A 26,707-nucleotide genomic window follows, 5' to 3' on the forward strand; every position below is an offset into this window, starting at 1 on the left:
ATGTTTGCTGCTTGCTTTTTTCCCTCTTTTGTGTCCATAGGTGTGTTATTCTCTTACAGGTAATCATGGAGTTTGACAATAATGGAGTTTGACATCTGAATAAACCTCAGCCCTTAGTAGTGTTTTGTATGTGAGAATGTGTGAGGGCTATGATGGGGTTTGGCAGCTCTTTTAAATGGTTTCTGTGAATTGATTTCATATGTCTTATTTATTTTAACTAACCGAGTAAGTGGTTACAGTTGTGTGATTATTTCAAGTGCCAAAATAAAGATTTTTTTTTTAATGTTTGTATCCATGAATTTGCTTCTTTTTATGGAACAACGTAGGTATCTCTGTGCACCTTTTGATGGTTCAGTAACATTTCACTGTGTATTATACTAAATTGCTTCTGGACCCAGCAATACCACCATGCAACACGACTATACATATATACTATCGTACGTATATGTTTATACATATAAAAATATTTCTTGAAAGTAAAACACCAAAAATAACAATAAAACTTGTATTGTTTGTTTACTAAATTTGTTAACAGTAAACATGCATTGAATTTTTTATACATGACATTACAAAAAGCAAAGTCATTCCACTTTAACAACAGCTTTTCCCAGTTCTGTCCCTTTCAGCATCTGGAGGAAGGCAGCAGGCATCTTCTCGAAGCCCACTGTAACATTCTCCTTCACCTTAAGTTTCCCCTGTAACACAGACATGGAAAGTACAAAACCCCAATTTTAAACCACTGGTATGATATTGTTTTGTTTTTGTTTTGTTTTTAATTCAGATTTTTATTTAACATTTTTTAGTACAGGTCGCTAGTGACACTCCTTTATACCAGACAGAAATAAAGCTAGAACTTCAACCGAACCCCAACTTTAAGTTCTCTACCACAGCGAAATCTTCAGGGCCGATAACCTGACTAGATATTGGTTTTTCAAACCAGGAGGAAAATTATAAGTCAGTGAATAAACATCATAATACCTGCCCATTGTTTTATTCCTTAAAAATAAAATGAATAAATAAATACTGCTGTGTCTACCAATTAAAGGAAAAAAATCCCTGATTCAGTCATTAAGATGAAGCATTAAATTGCCTAAGAATTAATTAGCAACAATAAATGTGTCTATAGGTCAAAGGTCTACAGGTTCTGAATGGCACCACTGTCTCTAGTTCAAATACATATTTCATGACCAGATCGTTTACCTCTTTTAAGTTAAATCAATCCAATCATACAATCATTTGGCTCTGTGCAAGTTGAACTTGCATGTCGTAGCTTAGTGCTTAAGGTGGTGGGCTACTAATTTGAAGGTTGTGAGTTCGAGCCCAGGTATACCAAGCTGCCACTGTTGGGCCCTTGAGCAAGACTCAGTAGTATAAAAATGAGATAATGTAAGTCTCTCTAGATAAGGGCATCTGCCAAATGTAAACTTGCCTCCTGTAGCCATGTAAGCAGTCTTTTCACAGATGCCTCATCTTTCTCCGGCCATTGATTGACTTGGAATCCCTCCATCCTTATGCTTTTAGCCAGCATGGCCATGTGGGGAAAAGGACCTAGAGTGGAGTAGAAGAGAACACAGAAAGCATCTCATTAATAGTGCTCATTAATGTCTTTCAATATTTACAGAATTATATTTGCAAACTATAGGCCACTTAACAATGTTGACTCACAGCACTACCTAGTGGTTACAGAAATAGTGCTTATGAGCCAGAAAAACAACTCGAGTGTCATTACAACAGAGAAGGAAAGCCTGAAGTGGAAACCTGCAAATCATTAATCCGTGCAACAAATCATTAATCTGTGCAACAAATCATTAATCCATATCTACATAAGTCATATCAGTTAGCACAGGGACTGACACCTTGCCCTGGACTTACACATCTGAGGTGTGGTGTTGTTGTACAGTGATATTGCACCACACACAGCAATGCGTCCTCGAGGCCTCATCTGATTAAGTGCTGCAGTAAAGAAAGCACCTCCAACCTAAACAGAACACAAAACACAAACCCAAAAACAACATATTTTAGTATCAGGGATTTATAAAAGCCATGCTGTTGTAATTTTCCTTAGTGTTTATCCAGTGGGGTTTACCATGTGGTAACAATTCTGACTCAGACAAATGACTAGTGGGCAGAATTACAGCTCAGTTTACCTCAAAAATACATCTACAGTCTATTCACTCAAATTCTCCCTTGTTTCAGTGGATAATCCAACTCAGATGCTGTAGTATGTTCCTTACACTTGTTGACTATTCAGTTCTGCACCCAGGACAGTTATTTATAATGTGCTCACACTAAATGTCATTTAAACTCATTTTGTGCTTTTTAACATTTTACTATACAAATTTAAAATGCTAAAGATTTATATTTCGACAATCCGGTTTCTCTCAAGGCTTCTTTTTTTTTCTTGTTTTCCTTGCCGCTGTCATCTCATGCTTTTTTATTAGGCATCCAAATCTATATATAGAGATATCTATAAATATTAGTAATAGCAGTAGCAGTATTGTTATTCTTAGGTTACTTCATTTTCTAGATTATGTGTTATTGCCATGTTATGAACTAATGCATGCAATGAAATGCAAAAAAATAAAAAAAATAATAATACAAAAGTGCTTTTAAGTCTCTACTGAAGAATACAATAACTCTCGTTCGCTAGATTACAGACTTAGGACACCGTCCACCAAAATCTTTGTTCAGTTTTTTATTTTATTTTATTATTATTAATTTTTAAATATACACAAAAACCATGGAAAAGGTGCTAGTTCAAGTGTTTCAGGAAGAGGTAGGTCTTCACCCGTCGCTTGAAGATCTAGGATATCTAGGGGAAGTTTATTCCACCACCTCGGAGCCAGAACATAATAGAGTCTTGCTGTATACCTACCTCTTAAACAGAGAGATGGTGGGACCAGTTTTTTGGCTTTGCAGGCAAGCATTGGTGTTTTTAATCTGATCTGTGCAGCTACTGTAAGCCATTTTAGGGATCGCAGCAGGGGGGTGGTATGCAAGAACTTAGGCAGGTTCAAACAAGTCATGCAGCTACATTTTGGATCACTTGCAGAGGATGAATTTTAGCTCATAGACCTGCCTGCTGTGAGTTGCAGTAATCCAGTCTAGAAATGACAAGAGACTGAACAAGTACCTGAGCAGCCTGTGAGGACAAAATGGCAGAATCCTTCTAATGTTGTAGAGAAGGAACCGACATGAGCAAGTCACATTAGCAACATGCGAGGAAAAGGACAGTTGATTATCCACGGTTACCCCAAGGTTATGAGCTGTGGCTGAAGGGAAGACCGGATCATTGTGCAGGAATATCACAAGATTCTCACCTGTGGACGAATCTCCAAGAAGAAGCCATAGAAGCCGTAGTTTCTTTAGAAACCAGCTAAATAAACTCATCAAAAAAGCAAGTTCTGTCATTGGAGAGGATCTGGTCCGTCTGGAGGTGGTTGCTGAGAAGAGTGTGATGTCCAAATGACTGATCATCATGGATAACACCTCTCACCCTCTAAACAACATGCTTGTTGGAGACAATTTTAGCTGGAGACTGATCCAACACCGGTGCAACAGTAAACGTTACAGAACGTCTTTTGGGCATCCTGTAGTAAGACTGTATAATGCATCCATCATGTGCAGAGGAACCTTTGACCTTTTTAAGTGAATTAGTTAGTCACACTCATTCCATTACAACCTGATGGACAATTAATATATAATCTCCATTTTTTTTAGATATTGGTACATTTTGTGTATTTGGTAATGAGTATATATATATTTTGTGTGTGTGTAGTTAAATTTTTTTTGCAGATTTGCAAATGTTCATATCTACTTGAATCTACTGTTTCCACTTTATTTCTATATCTTCTTGTTTGAAATGTATGGTTATGTCCGGCTGCTCATTCAAATCAAATTTTCAGTGGGGATTAATAAAGTAACTAAACTTACATTCTCAAAGTAGCAGTCATATCCTTCAGGTGAAGCTTGCTTCAGTGCCTCATCCAGAGATGTTATGGTCTTGTAGTTGAAAACGTAGTCAAAGCCCAGGTCCTTCAGGTAGGCCACTTTTTCCTCACTCCCAGCCGAACCCACCACTTTACAGCCTTTAATCTTACAGATCTGGCCCACCATGGTGCCGACCGCACCAGCTGCTGCACTCACCAGCACAATCTCACCTGGCTTTACCTGCAGAATCTCCTCTAGGCCATACAGGGCAGCCAAACTAACCCATATAGAATTGAGAAATAAAGGAACATTTATGTTGTTTATTTATCTTGTATTTTTATCAGAGTTGTTTGGAATGAACTGATTTGTCTTAGAGATAAAAAAATAAAACTGCATTACCCAGGCATCCCCAGTGCACCAACAGCGAGGGAAAGAGGAACATCTTTAGGCCAGTCAGGATGAACTCGTGCCATATCGAGGCTAAAAATGGCTTTGCCATTGGTTACAGTGTGTGTCCTCCATCCACCCGGAGCCACCACATAACAGCCCACAGGAAATGCTGGGTTCTTGCTCTGAAGAACCCTGGCAGGCAAATAACAATTCTATTGCAGTGTCTTGGGGATGGTTTATAATTAATTACTCAGTCCTTGGTGTTTTAATGAATAATAGGATTCATTATTCAGTACAATATAATATAACAGAAATGTTTCATTGTCAAAGTGTTTGTTTGTCTTACTTGGCAACCTGAGCTCCAATCATCACATCACCTTCTTTCATTAAGGCTGAACTCACAGCTCTAAAGTAACAGAGAAACACTCAGAGACTCACACATGGCAAACACAACAGAATGCACAATGTTTCATTACCAAGGAGTGTGTCTTGTATAAGCAGGGTGAAAACGGTTTCATTCAATTTCTGACATATCACAATCTGCCCCTGTTAAGCAATATGCAGTAAATAAGTAGGTACATAAAAGTTGTTACTGTCCTCACTTCTGATTTCAGTTCAAATTTACTTTGAAACACTTGAGTACATTTCAGTGTAGAGATTTGAACTTTCGCTCAAGTAGGATTTGGAAACTCTCAGTTTTGGCTCAATCGCCATGTTTTAAAATACACTAATGTTAGTGTCCTGGTTCTGTACAACATAACCAGAGAACAAAAGTATAAGCATATTTTATACTTTTCCTCACAACATCTACATTCTCGAATTGGACATGTTTTGATGTTTGTGTTCTGCAATATCACTAGAGCTGTTTGCTTATCATCGTAAATGTGTTACACTCCATTGTTCGGTTCACTGCTACTCATTGTTGTCAGGATTAAAAATTAATTACCAAACGATCCTTCGTGCAATAGTACACTCCCTTCAGCGCATCATTAATTCTACACAGGTGCTACATGGCAAAGTGCAAACTGCAACTAATGTACCTCATATACGGATCAAGGCTAAGGAATACAGCCTCCAGTAGGACCTCTGAAACAAACAGAAATGAGTGCCAGTGGTATGTGCTATGCAACGCTACAAATAAAACAACAACAAAAAAACAGGCCCCTATGTATGAAATGAATAGTTACCTCCATTTTGTATCTCGGGTAGTGTCTCTTCTTTAAGCTCAAAGTCACTCTCTTTTGGAAAGCCAACAAAATACTTCCGAAGTGTCCAGACCTTAGCTTTCACCATGTTTCTGCAGCTCTGAAAATGTCCCTTCTGAAAAGCTCGATTGTTTAAACACTGCAACTCCCTGCTTTCTATATGAACACTCCACCCACCAACTGCAGTGTTTTTATACCAAACACTGGAGGTTGGATGAAGTAAAGTATGCTGCGTGTAAACAGTAGATTAGTGGGGAAAAAAAGAAAGCATGCTCAGGCAGTGCAGAACTCTAGCTTGACTTACTGCATTTTTTTAAATAAAAGGTTTAAACTGCATGACTGCAAATCAAAAACCAGTGCGGAGGTGGGTGGCATTGTATTGTGGCAGAACTGACTTCGGTTAATCTAGCAGTTTGACAGATTTGACATTCCCACAGAACTTACACAAAGGTATAAAAAAATAGTCTTGGTCACAGTGATTTAGCAGATTATGACTCGTACCCAAAGAGTAAAGCGTTCACATGTCCTAAAATGATCTGAACTTTAAACAACATCTTAAACTTGTTGAACATTTTAAAAATGTTAATTGTAATTCCCCTAGACCTGAAAAAAAATGGGGAAAAAGATGTTTTGAGGCCAAGGCTAAAATTCATTACATACAACACTAACAAGTTATCTTTTAGCATTTTCTTTTGTACATTTATATACAAAGTTCATTCATTCATTCATTCATTCATTTTCTACCGCTTATCTGAACTTCTAGGGTCACGGGGAGCCTGTGCATCATCGGGCATAAAGGCAGGATACACCCTGGACAGAGTGCCAACCCATCGACGGGCACACACTCTCATTCACACACACACTCACACACTACAGACAATTATCCAGAGATGCCAATCAACCTACCATGCATGTCTTTGGACCGGGGGAGGAAACCGGAGTACCCGGAGGAAACCCCCGAGGCACGGGCAGAACATGCAAACTCCACACACACAAGGCGGAGGCGGAAATCGAACCCCCAACCCTGGAGGTGTGAGGCAAACGTGCTAACCACTAAGCCACTATGCCCCCATATATACAAAGTTCAGCTCCTCTATCACTCTTAAACACAAATTATCCTCAAAGCTTACCTAAAAGTGTGTATGAGCTTCAGCCCTCAGCTACCTTCATGATGTCATTTATTATTTTGTTTATTTATTAGTTAGTTAGTTGTTAATTATCTGTTTTTTTTTGTTGTTTTTTTTATGCTGATGCTGTGTCTGTACAGACACCAACTCTTTACAGTCAAGGATTCACAGTAACCAGCAAAGCTGCTCCACATCTGCAGAATTTCAGTTCTTACTGGGATTTGAACTCACAACCTTCCATAGCAAAGCAAATCTGTGACGCTGACCATGTTAATGTTTTTACACATCTTTTACAAAGTCTTATCCCTTCCATGTGAAGTACATGTCAGGATGATCCTCAGATGGATTTGAGCTAATATATTGTTCTACAGGTAACAGTCTCTTTCAGTGCATCTGGGTTGACCCCAAATTATTACTCAACCTAGTTCAGTAAACAGGATGAGGTCACAGTGAGTCTGAATATGTACTCACCACTGGACTAGCAGATAGTGATCTTTAATATTTGGGCACGCAGCTCCTAAAGTGTACTACAAGCTGGGACATCACAGCTGTGTCTATGTGCCATTTCATCAATCAGGAGATTTATGAGAACCAGACTCATTTCCTTTGATGAGGAACAGGCAATTGTTGTCACGTTGTTGTAACCGCATGGCATAAACCTGTCATGAATAATACGATACATAACATTTACCTCATCTGGCTTGAATTCTGATCCCAAGTAATTAATAGTTGAGACATGATACAAATGAGCAGATTAGTGGGATAATGGTTTTCAATGCAAGAACATCTTCAGAAAAGAGGGCTTTGGATTTACATGGCAACATGCCAAGCTTTTTTTTTTTTATCTCATCAACTTTAGTAGAGAGAAACAAGAGAATGAGAACTTTATCACTGATGAAACTGATAAAAACAAGTCATTCATTGTTCAACAAAGAATTTAAATAATTTATGTGAGGCAAAATAAATAAATAAATAAAATGTAGTATAATGTTAAGTCATTTTTTGTTCTTGTCACAGCAAGGCTGGTTTATTGTTTAAATAGTCAAGTAGAAGAAAAAAAAGGTGCACCATGAAGTCAATAACTGTAAGATGTCTTACTGCACATGTACAGCAGTTTGTTACTTTTATGTCCCTGGACACAGCAACAACAAACTGGTTATTTTGTTCAGTCTGATAGAAACCTTAATCCACTTTAGAATAAACACAGCATTATCTGGTGTGTATTCAAGTTCAAATGTACTTTCCTTAGAAAGGCAACAAAAGGCTTGAAATTGTATAGACTTTAGACGCTGTTTCAGCTGCCGTGTCAACTTTTCTTCTACTGGTTCCTGCTGTACAAGCAGTAATTTCTACCAGAACATTCCACCCACTGGTGAAAGACTTTTAGTTAACAAACTGATCTAATGGTTTCAGGATGTGAGGTTGGGAAAACATTGGGAAGTAAAATACAGTGCCTGTAACTGGCTTGGTGAAGGTTTGAGCTGCATGACTGAGGAAAAACAAACCAGTAGAGAAGATAGCATTGGATTGTTGCAGGTTATTGATCAGTTTGACAAATTTGTCTTTCCCACAATTACGAAAGCATAAACGTATCTAGACTTTGGAGCTCTAAAAATTCAAACTTTTAAAATCACTTGGACTGAGAAATTGTTATCTTGTACAGAAACAAAATAAAGGTTTTATGTTAAAAAGTGTAAATGTAAATATGTTTTAATTGTAATCAGAAGCAGATTTGCATTACATTGCAGGAGTTAGTTTCAATAAAACATCTGCTGCTTTCCAATAAACAGTTGAATCATCTCATTCTCACTATAAACAAGCCAAATAATTTTTTTTTACATTCTCAGAGTTTTGCAAGAAAAGTCTTCAGACTTTAACAATTGCTTTCCCCATGTTTTCTCCCTGCAGCATCCCCATGAAGGCAGCTGGCATGTTCTCAAACCCAACAGTCACATGCTCTCTACACTTCAGCTTTCCCTGCAGAAGAACAACAACAAAAAAAAAAACAGCCAGTTTGTAAAACTGAAACAAGACTCTATAATAATTTACCAGGATGCTGTCAATGATTAGTTAAGACATTTAGAAGATTAAGCTACTTGCCTCCTGCAGCCAAGTCATCAGCCTTCTCAGAGACTCGTCATTTTTATGCTCCCATCTCCCCACCAGGAAGCCCTCCATACGCAACTCCTTAAAGATCATATGCAGGTATGGATAAGGACCTGTGAGAGATAGAGAGAGAAACACACACAAAAACACACACTTCATTATACACAATTGCACAGATGGGAAAAGTATGTGGACACCTGAAATCACACCCATATTTTTTTCTTCCACAATCTATTGCCAAAATCTTGGATCAATTGTATAGGATGTTTTTTGCATGTTGTATAATTGCATGTTTCCTGCACTGGAACAAAAAGACCTAAACCTGTTTCAGCATACTGAACACCTCTACAGTAAAGCAGAATGCTCACCCCCCAGACCACCTCAATTCTCTGAGTGCCTCACGTCTGGCTGAACAGAAACATCCAGAATCTAGTAGAAATCCTTTCGAGAAGAGTGGAGGCTGTTATACCGGTAAAGAGGGACCAATTCTGTGTTAGTGCGGTTTTGTAAGTATTATGTAAGATTTTAAAACAAACACAACATGACAAGATAATCATGTCATGGATGGCTTGGACCATTCCCTGTTTGCACACCAGGGAGACGTTGTGGCTGGTTTTGTATTTCTTTTATGTTTACGTGTGTTAACCCCACCCTATCCTTAATCCTTTCTGCCTCTGCACTCCTGTTCCTTGTGTCTCAATTGTCCTCCCTATTTATACTGGTTTTCTTGTGTGTTGTTTGCTGAGTCCTTGTGTTTGCCCCCCCCAAACAAACAAACAAATAAATAAATAAAAACTAAAAATAATGTCCACATGCTTTTCAAATACAATCTACAAACCAAATACCAAAAACACATAATAGTAATCAAGTATTAAAAGGCAAGACAGTAGTTAGAGACTGTAGTAGTGAGGAAAAGACATGAGGCAGAGTTGGAGGTAGCAGAGATGAGGATGTTGAGGCTCTCTTTAGGAGTGACGGGGATAGACAGGATTAGGAACGAGCACATCAGAGGGACAGAGAGGATAGATTGAGATGGTTTGGACCTTTGTACAGAGGAGGGAGACAGTTATATTGGTAGAAGGATGTTAGAGATGGAGCTGCCAGGTAAGAAGTTAAGAGGAAGGCCAAAGAGAAGATATATGGATGTGTTAAATGAGGACATGAAGTTAACTGGTGCGAGAGTAGAGAATGCTGAGGATATAGTTAGGTGGAAACAGATGCTTCACTGTGGAGACCCCTGACCGGAAAAGCCGAAAGCAGAAGAATAATAAAGTATTAAAAATGAGTCTTTTATTGAATACTCCTCTAACAATTACTTGTTGGTTGTAGTATTCTGTAATATTCGTTAATTTACATTTATATAACAAAGTTCAGCTGCAGTTACTGTAGAACTCATATTTCTACCTAGATCAGATTGAGGTTTTTCCTGTAATGTAGACAGACCTATTTGAGGTTCTTTATCATTGTAAAGAGAAATTCCTCCACAAACTGCGATCCTCCCAAACGGCTTCATCTGTGAGAGTGCGACAGTGGAGAACTGTCCACCAACCTGTTAGAATACATTTACAATGCCTGTTATTGTAAACCAAGTGAAAATGGGAATACTAGATCATCGATCCAATATGGTCGTATAAATAAGACGCCTAGTGAAGCGCTCAGCTTGCTACTAGAGGAACTTCAATCATTTCTTACATTCTCAAAGTAGCACTCATATCCCTCTGGTGAGGCCTGTTTTAGACCTTCCTCCAGAGATGGCACAGTTTTGTAGTTGAAGGCATGGTCAAACCCGAGCTCTTTTAGAAAGGCCACTTTAGCATCGCTCCCAGCTGAACCCACCACTTTACAGCCTTTCAGTTTAGCGATCTGACCCACGACACTCCCCACAGCACCAGCCGCCGCGTTCACCAGGAGCGTCTCCCCCGGTTTGATGGCCAAAACCTCTTCTAAACCATACAGTGCAGTCAGCCTTAAGCAAAAAAAATAAACAAGAGCACTTCTGATTACTGTTGATCTCATAACTTAAAAGCATGCACACTTCCCTCTGAAGAGAAGCCAAGATCATAATATAAAACATCTGTTTCCCCAAAAGGAGATGTGATTAAATACTTTCAGCACATATCAGTCTCTACTGGTTCAAATTGGATTTAGGTCATCAATGGCACAGCTGATAACATTAAACATATGCAAGCATTTTAACGCATATGATAAGTTGTTTCTTCGATCTGTAGGCTTCCACCATTAGGATCTCGTATGTAAGTTTGTACCCTGGCATGCCGATGCCCCCGAGTGCAAGAGAAAGAGAAACATCCTTAGGCCAGTCGCTCAGTACCCGGATTAAACCGGTTCCATCTGATACAGTGTGTGTCCTCCATCCGCATCGACCAACCACATGACTGCCCTCAGGAAAAGCTGGGTTTTTACTCTGAATTACTCTGAGGAGAAATTAAATGTAAGAAAAGGTGCATAAATAACTGCATTTCTTATAACAGTAAGGTAACTAAGAAAAAGTAAAAGCTCTGCAAATAAGACAGACACTGATTCAGTAATGTAAAAACAAATGTTCCCTTTCTTACTTGGCCACCTGAGTTCCAATCATCACATCACCTGGCTGCATTCGCGCACGACTATAAGGTCTGTAAATGAAATGACAGTCAATGCAACAACAAGTAAATACGATTAATATGTCAAACAGGAGACAAAAATAGCTCTGGTATGAAGAGAGGAACAATTATACATGAATGGAATTAAACAAATGTGCAAACACCAGCCAGAGTCTAGCTGCAAACCAGATGGCCCGAATGAGCAGAATTTCATTAGACATCAATATAAGTGGTTTTTTGAAAATCTTAAAAGTATGAAGAGCAAGTCCTGAGAAAATCCCAGAAAATACTGACCCAAAGACAGTGTTCAAATATTTACATACATGTTAATAAAGGCTGAATGAACCTCATATCAGTCCTAAGATTGACAGATGAATTTACATTTGCATTTCTGTCATTTAGCACAGTGATTCCCAACCCCCGGTCCGGTGCCGGTCCGTGGACAAGTTAGTATCGGGCCTTGAAATATTCCAAGAATTTTTTTTTTTTATAATAAGAATAATTGTCTTTTTTAAGTGCTATGACATGTGTCATGTTATTTAATCCAAAACATAAACAATAAATAAAATAAAATGTGTTTCTTTGAGCGCCTTGCGATTGCTTAGCAACGTGTCGTATCTGAACGGACTGCAAAAAAAGCGCGGAGCACCTGAAGTGACCGAAGTATGTGGAGAGATGAGAGGGCGTCAGCCAACTTCAATGGCTAATTTCATTGCGGGCAGTTCTGGTAAAAGGAAAGTAGATGACCAACTCGAAAATAGCGAGAGAGAGAAAAAGTCAAGCTTCAATCGTAAATACGATACCTCATACATTAGGTATGGATTTACGACAACAAGCGATTCCGTGGCGCCAAATCCGTTGTGTGTTATTTGTGGTGAAAAACGGCAATGAAGCCGTCAAAACGTCAGCGACACTTAACCACCAAACACCCAACTCTCAAAGACAAAACGGAGGAGTTTTTCGAAAAAAACGTGTGTTGGACGCTCAGCGGCAAGTTTTAATATCCTCAACATCAGTCTGGTATTTTTTGTTAAAGGTTAAAGCTTAATCTCTAATTTTATACTTTTAAAACTTATTGGCTGATTTAATATATATATATATATATATATATTTTTATATATATATATATATATATATATATTTATATATATATATATATATATATATTTTTATATATATATATTGTGGGATCGCCCCCTATTTTCATGACTTTCGTTTGACAGCTCAGTGTAGTTTTTTAAGCCTCCTAGGACAAGTGAGAGCCGAAATAAAGGACGGAAGTGCTGTGTGTTTCGGTCAGAAACGCGTTTTGGATTAAAGCGTTTTGGATTAAAAGGCTTACATATTCCAGTTCCTTAGACTCTTGGGGATTTTTTACAAGCATTTGTTTTGGAAAATATTACCCCAGTGAAGAAAGGTAAGCGCCGCCTATTTCCGGTGACTATCAAGTTGGATTAAATTAGTATGATGGCTATAAATCATATTATGCTTTGTGTGTGGGCTTAAGAAAATCCCGAGAGTCTAAGCTTTCAAACACTATAACATTTAACCGTGTATTTAATGTTTAAACCTAGTGCTGGGGTGCCTTGGACAGCACGGCGGTCACATATGTTGTTGTTTCTGCCATTTGTATAACGTTTTGTTGTTTTCAACTATCAGTGTAGTTTTTATAATTTTTTATTTTACTATAAACTAATGTCATTTTAAGAACAGCAACGGCTCTTTTAAGAGCCACACATTAATTAAAATTAAGCACATTTTTTCTTTGTCTCCTCACATTACATAATTTTTTTTTGACATGATATGACACGTATATCACAAAGAATGATAAGAATGACTGTAATATAATAAAGCTTGGGTACTGTTAGACGCGCCATTCTTCACAGTAGTGAATTAATACATAAAACCGCAAAGTTTTTCTCGTGTTCCTGGATGGCCTAGTGGATAGCGAATCCGTTTACCATGCAGAGATTTGGCGTTCGAAGACACCGTTGGACAGTTGTTTTTTTTCTAAAACTTTATAATAAAGGTTCATTAGTTGACATTAGTTACCACATTACTTAACATGAACTAATAATTAACTGCACTTCTACAGCATTTATTCATTTTGTTCATATTAATTTCAACATTTACTAATACATTATTAACACCGTGTTAACATTACTTAATATACTGTGAACTAACATGAACAAAGAATAAACTTTATTTTAACAAAGATTACTACATACAATAATTTATTGCTCACAGTTAGTAAATGTTAGTTAATACATTACATTTGAACTAATGATCCTTATTGTAACGTGATTATATTTTTTCCCAGTAAAATCTCTGATTGATGCTTTAGTTCAAGATCTTCATGGCGCTTGTTTCAGGAAAAGATAAATGGATTTTCAGGTGTGCTCTTTTGTTGCAGGTGAGAAACTAGTCTGCAAATATAACCATAGTAACTGTGCAGCCATACCCTAGCAAACATGTAGTGCACCTTATGAACCATATTGCAATATAAAGAAGCCATATCTCAGTTACACAACATAAAACACTCGGCACGATGAGGGGAACTGACGTCACGTGTAGCCCCGCCCCCAAAATAAACGAAATAAAAAATTTAGCACAACATGGACATGTCATATATCAAAACTCTCAGCACGATGAGGGGAACTGACGTCACATGCAAGCACATTCACATTTTCTTTAGGAAATGTACCGTTCTAGTTTCATACAATGCTTTGTTGTCACCTGTTGGTGAGTGAAAACACTAAGTTGCTGTTGAAGCGATTGTCTTTAGTGGTTCTGGAGAGATTTGACAGGTGAAATGGACTGGCATTTTCATACAATCTGCCATTACTGCCACCTGCTAGTGAGTGAGTGTTGCGTAAGTTGCTTTTGAAGTAGACCTAATTGCATGGGAGAAAGGAGAAACATTTTGTGAACCGGTCTGAAAGTTTAAAAAGATTGGTATATTCCTACAAGTTTGTTGCCACCATGTTCATTATATGCAATTAAATGATAGGCTGTTACTGTTTTACACAGTGATATGTTCCAAACGATGCATCTTGAAATTGAGGCATTAAAATTGACAACTGGTCCCTGAAATTTTTTTATGAATAAGCCGGTCCCTGGCACAAAAAAGGTTGGGAACCCCTGATTTAGCAGACTCCCTTTATCCAGAGTGACTTACAGTTTAATTCAGTGTATAAAACTGAGCAATTGAGGGTTAAGGGCCTTGCTCAGGGGCCCAGCAGTGGCAGCTTGGTGGACCTGGGAACTGTCTGGTCAGTAGTCCAACACCTTAACCACTAGGCTACCACATCCCATCAATGCTTACCGCATGTAGGGATCCACACTTAGGAACACTGCTTCCAGAAGAACTTCTGCAAAAATGATCCACAATGAGTGAAAGAAGACATGCACCAAGCAGACAGAAACTTAAAAATGTAGATTTCATGTGCTGACCTCCATCTTTGAGCTCAGGCAGCTGCTCCAGCTTCAGCTCAAAGTCACTGTTTTTAGGAAATCCCTCAAAGTGCTGCTTCAGGATCCAGGTCTTGGCTTGAACCATGGTGCTTCCCTTAAGACAACTAGGGCAAACAATGAACAGTGTAAAATTACTGTAAAATTCCAGGCAACCGCGAATCGACTCACTGAATCAACTCATTCTACGCAGTGAAAATAAATGTTCCTGTTTAGCCAATGACGAGGTAAAATAAGCAGGAAAATTCCTGACAAACAAAGCACCTCTTTTCACATCGCAAACATCAGCATTCTGTCACAAAACTTGAATTTTTAACTTTTTTTCTTTCGAAAACAGATAAAATTGTTTTCAGGAATCGACTCCATTGAGTTCCAAAATCAGGAATCAGATTGGGAGTCGATTTCAAAATCACAAAAGCAAGCTACGGTTATAAGTTGGAACATAAAGAAAATTAAGTTAAAGCTATTGCTGCGCCATTATTTTTTTTTATACCAAACGTATTTTTCTTGCGATAAAGCTGCAAAAAAGTGCACATATCGTTCATATATTGGTTATGTACAAGTTCATTTTTACTTGCTTTACCTCTGCAACTCCTGTCCAGTGTCCTGTGAAAATTCAGTGCACCGTGGTGTGGAGGTGGGCTTTTGGATGTATCGTTTGTTTCCATTGGCTTACGCTAGATCAATTGGATTCTAATTGGCTGACACGAAGTGTCAATCAACCATATCCGACTTGGCAGTTAAAAAAATTAGCACAATAAAACTTTTTTTTAAAGACTCCCATAGAAACTTGTATTCGGTTGTTTTATTTTATTATGACTTAATACTTGATGTATATATAATATTTAATATTTAATTATATGTAATATTGACCATTAAATTTAAAATGAACCACAACAGCCCACCCATATGAAATGACGTAACATGCGCGCGCCCGTTCTCTCGTTTTGAATAGGCTTCACGAGACGCTCATCTGTGAGAGATTAGCAACACAGGCTACTTGTTCGTAAGACAAACAAACTAACCAACTTTTGGTTAACAGGTAAGAATCTCGAATACATCTATTTTTCACCAGCTAGTGTTCACTTGTTTACTGCTTTGTTGACACTATCACGCTAACTTGTTAGCTAACTGTTAGCTTACTGTTAGCTTGTATACTTGGTCATTGGTTAGCATGCTAACGCTATTACTGTTCAGATTTAACGGTCACTTTATCCATAAAACCTAAGCCTAGGCAGTTTTAACGGTTTTATTGGTTATTGTACCACAAAGTAAAGTGTTTTATTCGCTTTAAATGAAATCAATGTTGTTTTCTTATATGTGCTGTATTTATAGTAACAGATTCTTAACTGTATAGAGAGACTGGTATGAGGGAGGCTCCTGGTAGTGTAGGTCTAATAATAAACATATGGGTTGTTTAACAATTATATATATATATATATATATAATATTTATATGAGAGAGAGAGACACACACTGCCTTGGTGTGTAAGGACACGTTTTACACACTGGGAGAGAGTAGATAAGTGATTACAGAGTAGAACAGTGATTTTTATCAAAGGATATTATACATGCAAATCGTTTCTGGTCATCATATGACCAAAATTACAGTTTATGACTCATAATAATAATCATAAAAATTGTCATTTCATGGCTTTTTTTGTAACTGCTGTAATGAAGCAGCTGTAAATATTTCTGTAAAGTTTTGCTCTTTCACTTGTCTTTTGATTTCCATTATATATATCTAATATGTGTGTGTGTGTGTGTGTGTGTGTGTGTGTGTATGTATGTATGTATGTATGTATGTATATATATATATATATATATATATATATATATATATATATATATATAAATAATGTGTGTATATGTATTTACACATACATATACGTATATACACATACATAAGATAAACTTTTATTCGTCCCACAATGGGGAAATTTCACGGTTACAGCAGCAAAAGTAAGAAAATGCAAATCTATAAAAAGAATAGAGACATAAGATAATATACAGTATATACAAAACAAAAATATATTAAAAGAGACCACAAGACAGACAGACATATATTATTATTTATTTATTTATTTTCCCCCATTTATTTTAGGTCATAACAAATAATGAAGCATTTCAGCATTTGGAGTCAGCCATTATATCAAAGACCAATTAATACTAGATGGAAGTTTCATTAAAACGCCCCCATTCTGTTGTATTTATTTCATGCTGTGTAAAATCACAGGTGCATTTTAATCTCCACTGAATGCTGTTTTGAAAATCCCATAAAATGCACCTCTCTAGTGATTAGTATTTTCTCGGGTTAGTTCCTGGGTTATATCTGATTTTTATCTCATAATTTACTGCAGGTTTAAGTGTAAATTGTTTGGGGGTTCCACTTTCAAACAATCATGCTTGATGGGGAGAGGTTCATTGAGGCTCTGTCACGGGTGGGTTATCCAAATGTATCCACACTCAAGAGTTCAGAATTTGATTGGTTGTTTGACACTGCACCAGCCAACCTACATCTTTTGCGCATCTTCTGTCACCGTGTGAACCGCAACAACGCCTTGTCACCAGATGAATTAAAGGCCTTTCAGGTGTTACGTGAGTCTGGAAAACCTATCTTGGATGAAGCGACACTTGGGGATCTGTTAAAAACATGTGGGCCAACCGAGGTGGGTGGGTCTCTCTCCTCACTTTGTGGGGAAGAGGATGTTTTGGTGGAAGATTTAGAGGTTGAACTTCAGGCCCTGCGGAAAGAGAAGCAGCTGAAGTTGCGAAGACTTAAAAAGCTGCAGGTGTTTGCTGCCAGTCGAGGAGCTGACGCATCTGCAGCACTTGGTCTACTCCAGGAAGGTAGCGGTGCAGTGAAAGATGCCAGCTCTGCTCTTGCAGCTGAAAATGCAGCCTTAAATGCTGCCTTAGAAAGTCTTGTGAATGAGACCCAGAAGCTTGCTGGTTTCTTCAATTCTGAGAACTTGTCAATGGAAAAAAATAATGAAACCACAGCAGTGCTGCTGTCCCAACTTCCTCTGGAACCCTACCTCCACCAGGAGGAGCAAAACACTAAAGCCTTGGCCATCTACACCCAGCAACAGTTCTTCCAGGGCATTTCAGACATGGTAGAAACCTCGACCTCAAAACGCTTCCAGCTGACCGAGCTGAGCTGTTGCAGTGAGATTGAGGAAGAGGACGATGAGAAACTTGTGGAAAGCAGGAGGAAGGAGATGGCCCGGCTGCAGTGGGCTCACATTGTAGCACGGCACCAGTTGCTGAAAGAGCAAGCAGAGGAGCATGGAGACCAAGCACTGAAGATCTGGCTCACTGAGCAACTCGGCAGTCAAACTCAGGTACAGCAGTCAATTCCGGTCCATATACATTTATATCTGGATTGAATACATTTGGATGTTTCTTCATAATTTACTTGTAGAATCATTTGCAGCAGATGTCATATGAAGTATCTAATTAGACATTTCAAAAAAGTGTATGACCCAAAGGTGGTAATATAATAGATAATAGTTTCACAAAGGCACGTGTTCGTCATCTGCACTTGAATCCTGTCTATAAAGTTTCTTTTTATACCTTATGGAGAATTGCTTGATGAATAAATGTAACATGCTTGCATGGGGCTTGACTTTTTTTTGGACGTTTGCATTACCTTAGATATTTTAGGTAATTATGTCTAGGTTAACAATTTGTGTACAAGCATGCAGAATTCCTGCAGTGTCAAATAATTCTTAAATTATTATCTTTAACATTGCTCTATTTTTCACTCCCCTTTGAAGCCACAGGGTTCCCTGCAAGCCCCCTGGCGTGAGTCCGCATTGCACTCCGAATTACTCTCTGTTCAGTCTGACCTTGATGCTCTGATGCGAGAGCCTGTCCGGACTGCTCTGCGTGATAGTGCTCGCCTGCTGAATGTGCCTGTGGTGCGTGGTGATCTGGCACTTCAGATTGCCAGGCAGAACTATTACACAGCCAGACAGACAGAGGTCAGGGATCAGCTCCTCCGACAGAAGGCATCGTTTGAGGTGCTTCGACTCGCACAGGACACAGAGCTCAGGAGGGGGAGAAGGACTGTGACTCAGCTGGACGATGTCATCAGTAAGCTGGAAGGAACATTTCAGAGCACAACTCATAGAGGGAAAATACTGACCCAGCCTGAACTGATCCAAACACCCTCCCTAGGATGTAATGCAAAACTGCAGGTCATCAGCTCTAAAGATGTAGTGTTTAGCAGGTGAGGATGAATGAATAAATGTAGAAACTGCCTTTGCTTAATGTGTTTCTGTCAAGGTTTTTTTAGTCACCTTGTTTTTCCATAAGGTTCCATAAGGACTCCTTTATCTATGCATTCCTTTAAGGTCTTTAGGATTACAGTACCTTTTACATACGGATGGTGTGTGTGTGTGTGTGTGTGTGTTAGGCTGTTGCAGATGCTGGAGCTGGGCAAGCTCTCTGAGTGTAAGGATCCCCTCCTGACATATGGGAGGTTGGAAGTTGAAGCGTCTAGCTTGCAGAAAGATCTTGTGGCTGTTCACGGTGCTCTGGAAAGGGCAGCTCAGGAGCAGGGCTACGTCAGTGCGCGTCTAGAGCATGATCGGGATGCTCTTGAGCGCTCAGCCTATTCGGATATTGTTCAGCCGCTCCTGAGGCCGCAGGTATGTGCTACAGCCACGCCTGCTCAGGAGCTCTGTCCTAATGCACAGGTATGTTTTCCTCGCATCATTCTATTCCTCACCCTCTCCTCCGTTCTTCATTCTGAGAGCTCATAGCAGCGTGAGATGATTTTGGTTATTATCAACTTGCATGTCTGGTGCTGGTTTTGCATGGCTTTTGGGGGGTGGTGTTTTTACATTCTGCAGGCAGGAGTGTACATTTTAGGTTTTGCCTTTCCCACTAAATTCTTTAATGTTTTCTGGGTTTATGTCACTGCACAACTTTTGTCATATGTGCAATTGGGATTAATGGTTTTGACCACATATATTTAATTATAGCCTCACTGTCTTATTATTGCTGAGAACAATACATCTTTAAAGTGTGAAGCTCCTAAGATGGGAATAATCCAGGAAGGGTAATCATTTAAATTATAAAACAGAACTAAAGATAGTCTCATATCGTCATAGCTGCATATAGTACAGGGTGACATTGTTTGAATTATTTAATTGTTCTTTTAATTATTTAATCTTTTTTTTTGGCCATAGGAGGTGTCTGTTGTCCTGAGTGAGCTGGAAGAGAAGCAAAAGAATCTGTACAAGCTTTTGCAGGATGTTGTAGGAGATGTGAGGACTAAAAGGGCTCGACTAGAACAGAGCGCCACCCTCAGACGAGAGAGAGAGCTGTACGTCTACTTTCACCTGGACCCCACACTGCTTAACAGGGTGGTTCGTGAGATGGAGGCCAGGGCTGGTTTGAAGTAGGCTGTGGAGCAGATTGTACCTCTTACCCCACAGAAAAGGAACTCTGAACTGAAGTCAGGGGAGATGTGGTGCAGTTTTGACATCATCTTATGCCTTTTCTGGATTCTGGACTTCATGCTCTTTAACTGCAGATCTACCTAAAAACTCTGACATTTGACTGTAGAAAGTACAGTTAAATATAATTTCTTTGTACATCTAATTATGGAAAAAAGACTTTAATAAACTTTGTTAATAAAACCTAAATGTGATTCTTCGTCCTGCTCTGTTTGCCTTCATTACATTGTATATTCTGTTTAAAGATGTGTTAAATGCACACTTGGTTAAAGAACATTAATATGGTCATGTAAAAACAAACAAAATTCAATGTGTTGGTTATCAGATCGTCCGGTACAAATTCCTCATTTCATTTCAGATAAAAAATAACATGCGAGTGAAAATCTGATCAGCTTCACTTGTTAAAGCACACAGGCTGAAGGTGTACTCTGAGCAGCACTCTTGTCTCTGTGTGTTTTAGGACAGTTAGTGAGGAAGGACAGGAGTAGGTGAGATGGAGTACCGTACCTGTAGCCCACTGACTGCAGGCCCTCTATCTTCAGCTGCACAGATGGTCATGGCTGCACTGAGAGCTCAGTATGCAGGGAGAATAGACAGGAGACCATACAGTGAGTCAGGAATAAAAGTTTTGTATTCGGTTATAATTGTATAGAATCAGTATTAGATACGGCACCTGTCTTCTACCTTCTGTCATACTGGCTGATGACTGCTGTAATTGTGGGTCACGGTAAGGAGAATATGTTAGATGCTGTAACAACTGACAAATTTTAATTGTATATAGGAAAGAAATGTATTTTTTACATTTTTTTTACAGGACCGTTAAAACTGAAGCTTTTTGTATGTGTGTGTAATATATATAATATATGAGAGAGAGAGGGGAATAACACTGATATGGTGTGATATGAAGAACCTTAAATTACCATGACAATCATTTTCACCTAAATTCACCAGCACTGCCATTCATTACATTTACTTAATTGATGCCCTTTTCAACATGAGGGAAGGAAAGTCTATGGAATCTTTGTTTTCCTACTAATGGGTTTGGAAGTATCCCCAAAGTCTAGAGACCTGTTAAAATATTGTGTTTTAATAAAAGAAACATTGCATTTTATTACCTTTCAGTAGCAGTCGGTGTGTCCCAAAAGCAGAACGACTTCACCAAAACCCTAGAACCTCACACACAGACTAACATGTGAGTTTGTGAACAAGCTAAATAAGAAAAAAAAGCCAGTGATATTTCACTATTATATTTTTAGATACTTTCTAAAATGTAAGACTTTCTCAGCTCTACTCTTACATCCTTGACGTAGGCATTATGTGTGCTCCAGCAGTCATAGGGAAAGCATATTAAATATTCCTCAGTCTGAGCTCATCGAGCAGCACAAGTATAACACTGAGCCACAGTGAGTGAAGTTTCTCAGTCTTCTTTCTGTGTCCCCTCACATTCTCCAATCCTTTCACATTTGTGGAAATGTCATTAAAGAATTTTTTTTATGTGGATTCAAAACAGAATAATAATTCTTCCCTCTTGCTCTCTCCAGTCTTCACAAGCAGAGAGAGAGACAAGTATTCAAAGCGTTCTCAGTAGGAGAGATGAAGCGCCCAAGTCGGCTTGACCTCCAGCAGTTACGTGAGAAAGATAACACCCTTAAACAATGGGGAGCAGAGGTACAAGGTGATTGGAGGCCAAGAGATTATGAAGATGATGGCAATCTGTCAGGATTTAATCCTGGTAATAATATCCCCAGTCCCAGAAAAAGCCCTCCAGAGCCAAATCCACTGAGAGAAGAGCTTTTACCCGGGAATGACTTTGTTAACAGAGGAACCTTACAGACTGTCATGGGATTGTCAATGACACACAGCAGGATCTCGGGTAGAAAGGAAAGAATCCAGCTAATGGCTTCTCTTGAAGAGGGTAATAAAGCAGAGGCTATTACTCAAACCCCTCCTCTGAAGAGATGGAGGTTTGATAATCTGCATCTACCCATCACCTCCTGTTCGAGGAGGTTTGAGCGAGATGATTCTGGGCAGAAGAGTGACATTGTGAAAGCAAATGAAAACCTTGAGAAGATGCAGTTTAAAGTTAAAACAGCCCTAACCGAAGAAATAAAAGTGGACCAGATTTCATATGGAGAAGTAACAGAGAAGTTTAAATACCATTCGGATTTGTTTGAGGGTGTCGTTAAAGATAGTAGCTGTGACAACGTGTGTGAAAATTATTATCAAGAAGTAGATGAAGACCCGAGATCAACATCCAGGACTGTACGTCAGAATATTAGTCTCATCTTAGCTGACCCTTGTCACGATTCTTGTACAAATAAAACACTAACTTATGGAAGCCATCTGCCAGTTCATCACACTTTGGGTTCACTCAGAACCACTGACTCTAATCAGGGCACCGAGGACAAAGAACAAGCATCAGCAGTGGAGACAGAATCAGACAAAGTGGTACTTGTCTGTCACCTTGCTGGTAAGTGGATCCAGTAGGGGGCGCTCAAACACTTTGTGTCCATGTGATCTTCACTGTCCGGCACTAAGATTAATGGCACTACGGTTAAACACTGCTAGCTCCCAGCAATGTTTTGTCTCAGTCAGTACTAAAGATCAGTCCACTATAATAATCTTTATTTGTATAGCACATTTCGCTACCTAAAATTCAGCCCAAAGCACTGAATTAACAAGCATCATGCAGAAACTTGCAGCAGGAACAATAAGGTTACGATTGGTGTGTTGCTTACATGCTCTTAGATGGCTCTTGCTAAAATGAACTGGTGTGTATTCCTGGCATCTAGTTTTTTTTTTAATCAGTGTGTAGCAGGTCATCAATGGGAAACGACTTGGGGAAGACCCACATACCTGTATAGTTCTCATGTCCACAGACTTTTAACTATGTAAGACCCAAAGCTAGAGGAGAAAGAAGCTCTCAGATAAGCTAAAAGAACCTAATTAGATAATACACCTACGGCTTTTACATTAAACTCAGTTTTATGCAATTGATGTCTTTGCAATTGAATGAACAGGTAAACAGCATAACCAGGTAACCAGACATGAACTAATCCTGTCCTGTTGAACCATCTAAGTATTGTTTTTGCAGACGTATATGAGCATCAGTCCGATATTAAAAACGATCAGCTGGAAACCCAGGAGAGTAGCATGGAGTCAGAGAACAGTCCAGCAGCTAAACTCACAGAAACACATCAGGACCTGAAGACCTTATCAAAGGTATGTAGTCAGGATGGGGACTATGCTTTGGTTTGGTTTGTTTTATAGGTTTTAAGTGTCGTACAACATCAAACCTCACAGACAACAAAGGGTATAATACATATAAAATCAGTTAAATATGAAATGTTTAATCACAAATCTTACCAGTTATATTTAGACATACTAACAAAACCATTGAATTGTATTACTGTAAATTTCATCTTGAATCTTATTTGTACAGTTTGGACCTCTCTGAACGGAGCAGCTGACACGTTTGGTCTTTCTGACCTCTTTAAGGCACTTTGTAACACCACTAGAAGTTGCTGAATACAACATCAGGGTGTCTGTGTGTGGGGTTTTAATGATAGGAGGCGTTTGAGTTATTCATGCATGCTGCCCAGGGAGTAACGCTATATCCAGGAGCAGTTCAAGTTATTGACATTTGCATTCTTTTCATGCTGAGCTGTTCACACTGCAGTCCTCTGCACTGCAGTGCATTATGGGCAAGAAGATATCGTGCTGAGTAACCAGTGTCACTTCAGTATTTAGATTAAAAAAGTTATTAAAGAGTGTAGCATTATAGCGTTCCTACATGTTGGGGGAAAGTGTTCAAATAAAATATTTGAACACATTCAGTCTTTCTCAGGTTTATTAGACCTCCGTATGTGTCTGTGAAAAGTATACAAGACATGATTATTATTCATCACCTAAGGCTGTCTGTAAAGAAAGGCTTGACAGGATCTCTAGTGCTCTGTGTAAGCTAATGGGGCACTCGTGAAGCTGAACCCGATGAATAATAACAAAGTGCTTACGCTGTGAAAAAAACCAGGCCGACTAAAAGTGAACCGAATATTTATAGGTCGATTTGGTGTTGGCGAAGATTTCAGGACTTAAAAACAGCCATAGCTCCAATAAATATCCATATGTGTGTTACTGCACACATTTACATGAATGTTACATTTGTGTAGTTGTATTATATTTATAAAATAAATGTATGCTGATTTGTCAGCCATATTGATTTATAGACACAACGTGAATGAAAGACTCCAATCTTGATCATGTGTAGCTTTCAGTGTGAAAAAGAAAAAGCTAAATGCAGAATTGCTTCGAAGAAACAATATAGATTTCACACTAAGGTCACTTTGATATCGATCTTTTTTTACTTTTATTTTAAAACATATGTTTAAATCCACTACATTTTAATTCAGTTTATTCACTCACTCATTTCTTGTCATTCAGAGGAGTTTTGGAGTCAAGCGTGCGCAGAACTTGACCCTTCCAGCCGAGTATAACGGAAAGTGGGAGCCTCCTCTACGGTCACATGGGTTTCCTCAAATCACACTGTCACATGAGCCCTGCATAAACCAAACCTCATATATCAGTGGAGAAGCTGAAGTGCAATTTATTCCCCAAGCACAGCAAAGCAAAGCTACGAGGCAACTCCTATACATGCAGAAAACCACTCAGAATCAGCACATCATGCCGGAACAGACTGAATCCAACGTGGACATCAGTTCCAACATCCCTAAAAGTGCCCAACAAAAGCAATCTGCTTTAGAGCCGAATGAGCAGATACATGTAGAGAGAGTCATGGGTGCAGACAAGACCTCAGAACAAGACCATAAATGTACTCTAGCCTTAATCTCTGATCCCCGAGTGTGTGATGCCAGCCGTCTCTCACACCAACAGAGGACGCGTGTGTTGGAGGAGGCTGAGGAAACAAGGGCACTGGTGGCTACGATGGTGTATCAGGATGGAACCACACAGTTGGATCCTGAGCAGGTGGGCTGAGAGACTCTTCAAGCACTTCGTCTTTTCGCATTTGTTTAATGACTCTCTCAGTTAAGTGCTCTGAATGTTCAGTGCGAATGTCATTCATCGTTTTATCGATTTTACATCATACATAAAATGTGTTTTGCCAGACAGTGAATAACGGTGTCTCTACAATGTGTCTTGTGGCTATCACAGCACCCACAAGACCTGTTGCCTTTGAGACACCAGTCTTATAGCCTTCAGAAGACGCCGCCTTTTCTATTACAATTATACAAATGCACACTGCTACTGATACTGTTAGCTGTGACGGTGTAAAATTACAGGACCATTAACATACCAATACAGTAATAAAGCCAAGTAAGAAATGTTAAATGTACTCCATGGGGGAATTCATTTTAATACATTTCCCCACCAAATCAGTTGTATTCGGTTTGACTTTTCCCACGCAGAAATGTCCCCCTGCTGTGTGTGGAGTTTTGGTTCTGCTGAAGAAGAACCTAAATTCACTTGTTCTGGAGAAGTCTGGAGCAGCTGGGGAGAGATTGCTGTTTCTGAGACTCAAACAGACACCTGTTTGGTCTCAGCAAGATGTAAAACACAACCAGGATCTCTTCACAAGGTGTGTGAGTGCGTGTGTGTGTGTGTGTGTGTGTGTGTGTGTGTGTGTGTGTGTGTGTGTGTGTGTGTGTGTGTGTGTGTGTGTGTGTGTGTGTGTGTGTGTGTGTGTGTGTGTGTGTGTGTGTGTGTGTGTGTGAGAGAGAGAGAGAGAGAGAGAGAGAGAGAGAGAGGTTTAAGTTTGATTGCTTTAGTCATGGCAAGTACCAGTCCATCACAAGGCAACATGCACATAAACATTCACACAATCATTCACAGCTAGGGGCAATTCTTTTAGCCTATCCATCTTCTGCTATGTTTTTTTGGGAAATGGGAGAAAATCAGAGAACCCTGTACATAGAAAGTTCTCACTGGAGTTATGACACGAGTACATTAGCAAGATAGCTAACTAAAAAAAGTTAAGTGCATAGGACTTTTTTTTTTTTAACAATTTCTTTTATAGATCGTTCTTGTTCGTGTCTGTTATAGAGAGATACTGGTGAAGATGGTGTGTGGAACCCACATTTTAGTGTGTTATAAATCTAAAGACCTCCTTCGAACAGCACTCAGGCATTTCAACAAGGATCTGAGCTGGAAACAAGGCAAGACTAACATCTGTTATATATACACACACACACACACACACACACACACACCATGGCTTTTGTATAGCTGAAGCTCTTTAGCATCAGTGTAAACTATAGGTGGTACAAATAGCATTATTTTTCAACCCTAGACAGAAACCTACACCACTCTTGTGTATTTATCACTCATCCCGACTATGTGGTTAGAAATACACAGAGATTTGCTCTGTAATTGTATGTTAGTATTCATAAGTATACA

At 39.0% G+C, this 26,707-nt stretch overlaps 4 protein-coding genes across 5 annotated transcripts in view; 2 read left to right on the forward strand and 2 right to left on the reverse strand.

Moving 5' to 3' along the window:
• Window positions 1-499: 499 nt before the first annotated feature.
• LOC113663146 (prostaglandin reductase 1-like) lies at window positions 500-5,734 on the reverse strand. The gene is made up of 8 exons (XM_027178317.2): window positions 5,508-5,734; window positions 5,361-5,406; window positions 4,667-4,726; window positions 4,330-4,512; window positions 3,934-4,207; window positions 1,873-1,978; window positions 1,430-1,548; window positions 500-695 (listed from the first exon to the last, which is right to left on the reverse strand). Exons 1-8 carry the CDS (start codon window positions 5,611-5,613, stop codon window positions 582-584), a joined length of 1,008 nt encoding a protein of 335 aa, XP_027034118.1. The 5' UTR covers window positions 5,614-5,734; the 3' UTR covers window positions 500-581.
• A 2,612-nt stretch (window positions 5,735-8,346) lies between these two features.
• On the reverse strand, window positions 8,347-15,563 carry LOC113663117 (prostaglandin reductase 1-like). The gene is made up of 9 exons (XM_027178286.2): window positions 15,413-15,563; window positions 14,812-14,936; window positions 14,684-14,729; window positions 11,332-11,391; window positions 11,023-11,190; window positions 10,451-10,724; window positions 10,202-10,307; window positions 8,753-8,871; window positions 8,347-8,629 (listed from the first exon to the last, which is right to left on the reverse strand). Exons 2-9 carry the CDS (start codon window positions 14,915-14,917, stop codon window positions 8,519-8,521), a joined length of 990 nt encoding a protein of 329 aa, XP_027034087.1. The 5' UTR covers window positions 14,918-14,936; window positions 15,413-15,563; the 3' UTR covers window positions 8,347-8,518.
• A 155-nt stretch (window positions 15,564-15,718) lies between these two features.
• On the forward strand, window positions 15,719-20,495 carry haus3 (HAUS augmin-like complex, subunit 3). Of its 2 annotated transcripts, none has more exons than XM_027178283.2 (5): window positions 15,719-15,871; window positions 17,189-18,172; window positions 18,608-19,062; window positions 19,249-19,531; window positions 20,027-20,495. In XM_027178283.2, the coding sequence occupies exons 2-5, from the start codon at window positions 17,231-17,233 to the stop codon at window positions 20,240-20,242; spliced, it is 1,896 nt and encodes a 631-aa protein (XP_027034084.2). In that variant the 5' UTR covers window positions 15,719-15,871; window positions 17,189-17,230; the 3' UTR covers window positions 20,243-20,495. The 2 variants fall into 2 exon arrangements, with proteins under 2 accessions (XP_027034084.2, XP_027034085.2); XM_027178284.2 differs by having other exon boundaries at window positions 19,249-19,483.
• A 274-nt stretch (window positions 20,496-20,769) lies between these two features.
• poln (polymerase (DNA directed) nu) overlaps window positions 20,770-26,707 on the forward strand; it is a 49,678-nt gene continuing 43,740 nt past the window's right edge. Inside the window, exons 1-6 of the mRNA XM_047819757.1 lie at window positions 20,770-20,904; window positions 21,838-22,766; window positions 23,391-23,518; window positions 24,737-25,279; window positions 25,720-25,889; window positions 26,354-26,466. Of these exons, the coding sequence (XP_047675713.1) occupies window positions 21,890-22,766; window positions 23,391-23,518; window positions 24,737-25,279; window positions 25,720-25,889; window positions 26,354-26,466 (1,831 nt within the window). The 5' untranslated portion in view covers window positions 20,770-20,904; window positions 21,838-21,889. The remainder of the gene's footprint in view (window positions 20,905-21,837; window positions 22,767-23,390; window positions 23,519-24,736; window positions 25,280-25,719; window positions 25,890-26,353; window positions 26,467-26,707) is intronic.

Source organism: Tachysurus fulvidraco, chromosome 1 (assembly GCF_022655615.1).
Source record: "Tachysurus fulvidraco isolate hzauxx_2018 chromosome 1, HZAU_PFXX_2.0, whole genome shotgun sequence".
NCBI classification, from domain to species: domain Eukaryota; kingdom Metazoa; phylum Chordata; class Actinopteri; order Siluriformes; family Bagridae; genus Tachysurus; species Tachysurus fulvidraco.

What these genes read in the sequence shown, in the direction of transcription:
- LOC113663117 (XM_027178286.2), bottom strand. Translation starts at nt 14,917, where the DNA reads ATGGTTCAAGCCAAGACCTGGATCCTGAAGCAGCACTTTGAGGGATTT. An exon ending in TGATAAAGAACCTCAAATAG is followed by an intron (nt 8,872 to 10,201) that starts GTCTGTCTACAT and finishes TATCTCTCACAG; the next exon opens with GTCCTTATCCATACCTGCAT. An exon ending in TGATGACTTGGCTGCAGGAG is followed by an intron (nt 8,630 to 8,752) that starts GCAAGTAGCTTA and finishes GTTCTTCTGCAG; the next exon opens with GGAAAGCTGAAGTGTAGAGA.
- haus3 (XM_027178283.2), top strand. Translation starts at nt 17,231, where the DNA reads ATGCTTGATGGGGAGAGGTTCATTGAGGCTCTGTCACGGGTGGGTTAT. An exon ending in AACTCGGCAGTCAAACTCAG is followed by an intron (nt 18,173 to 18,607) that starts GTACAGCAGTCA and finishes TCCCCTTTGAAG; the next exon opens with CCACAGGGTTCCCTGCAAGC. An exon ending in AGCTCTGTCCTAATGCACAG is followed by an intron (nt 19,532 to 20,026) that starts GTATGTTTTCCT and finishes TTTTGGCCATAG; the next exon opens with GAGGTGTCTGTTGTCCTGAG.
- LOC113663146 (XM_027178317.2), bottom strand. Translation starts at nt 5,613, where the DNA reads ATGGTGAAAGCTAAGGTCTGGACACTTCGGAAGTATTTTGTTGGCTTT. An exon ending in GGTGCACTGGGGATGCCTGG is followed by an intron (nt 4,208 to 4,329) that starts GTAATGCAGTTT and finishes TATATGGGTTAG; the next exon opens with TTTGGCTGCCCTGTATGGCC. An exon ending in CAACACCACACCTCAGATGT is followed by an intron (nt 1,549 to 1,872) that starts GTAAGTCCAGGG and finishes ACTCCACTCTAG; the next exon opens with GTCCTTTTCCCCACATGGCC.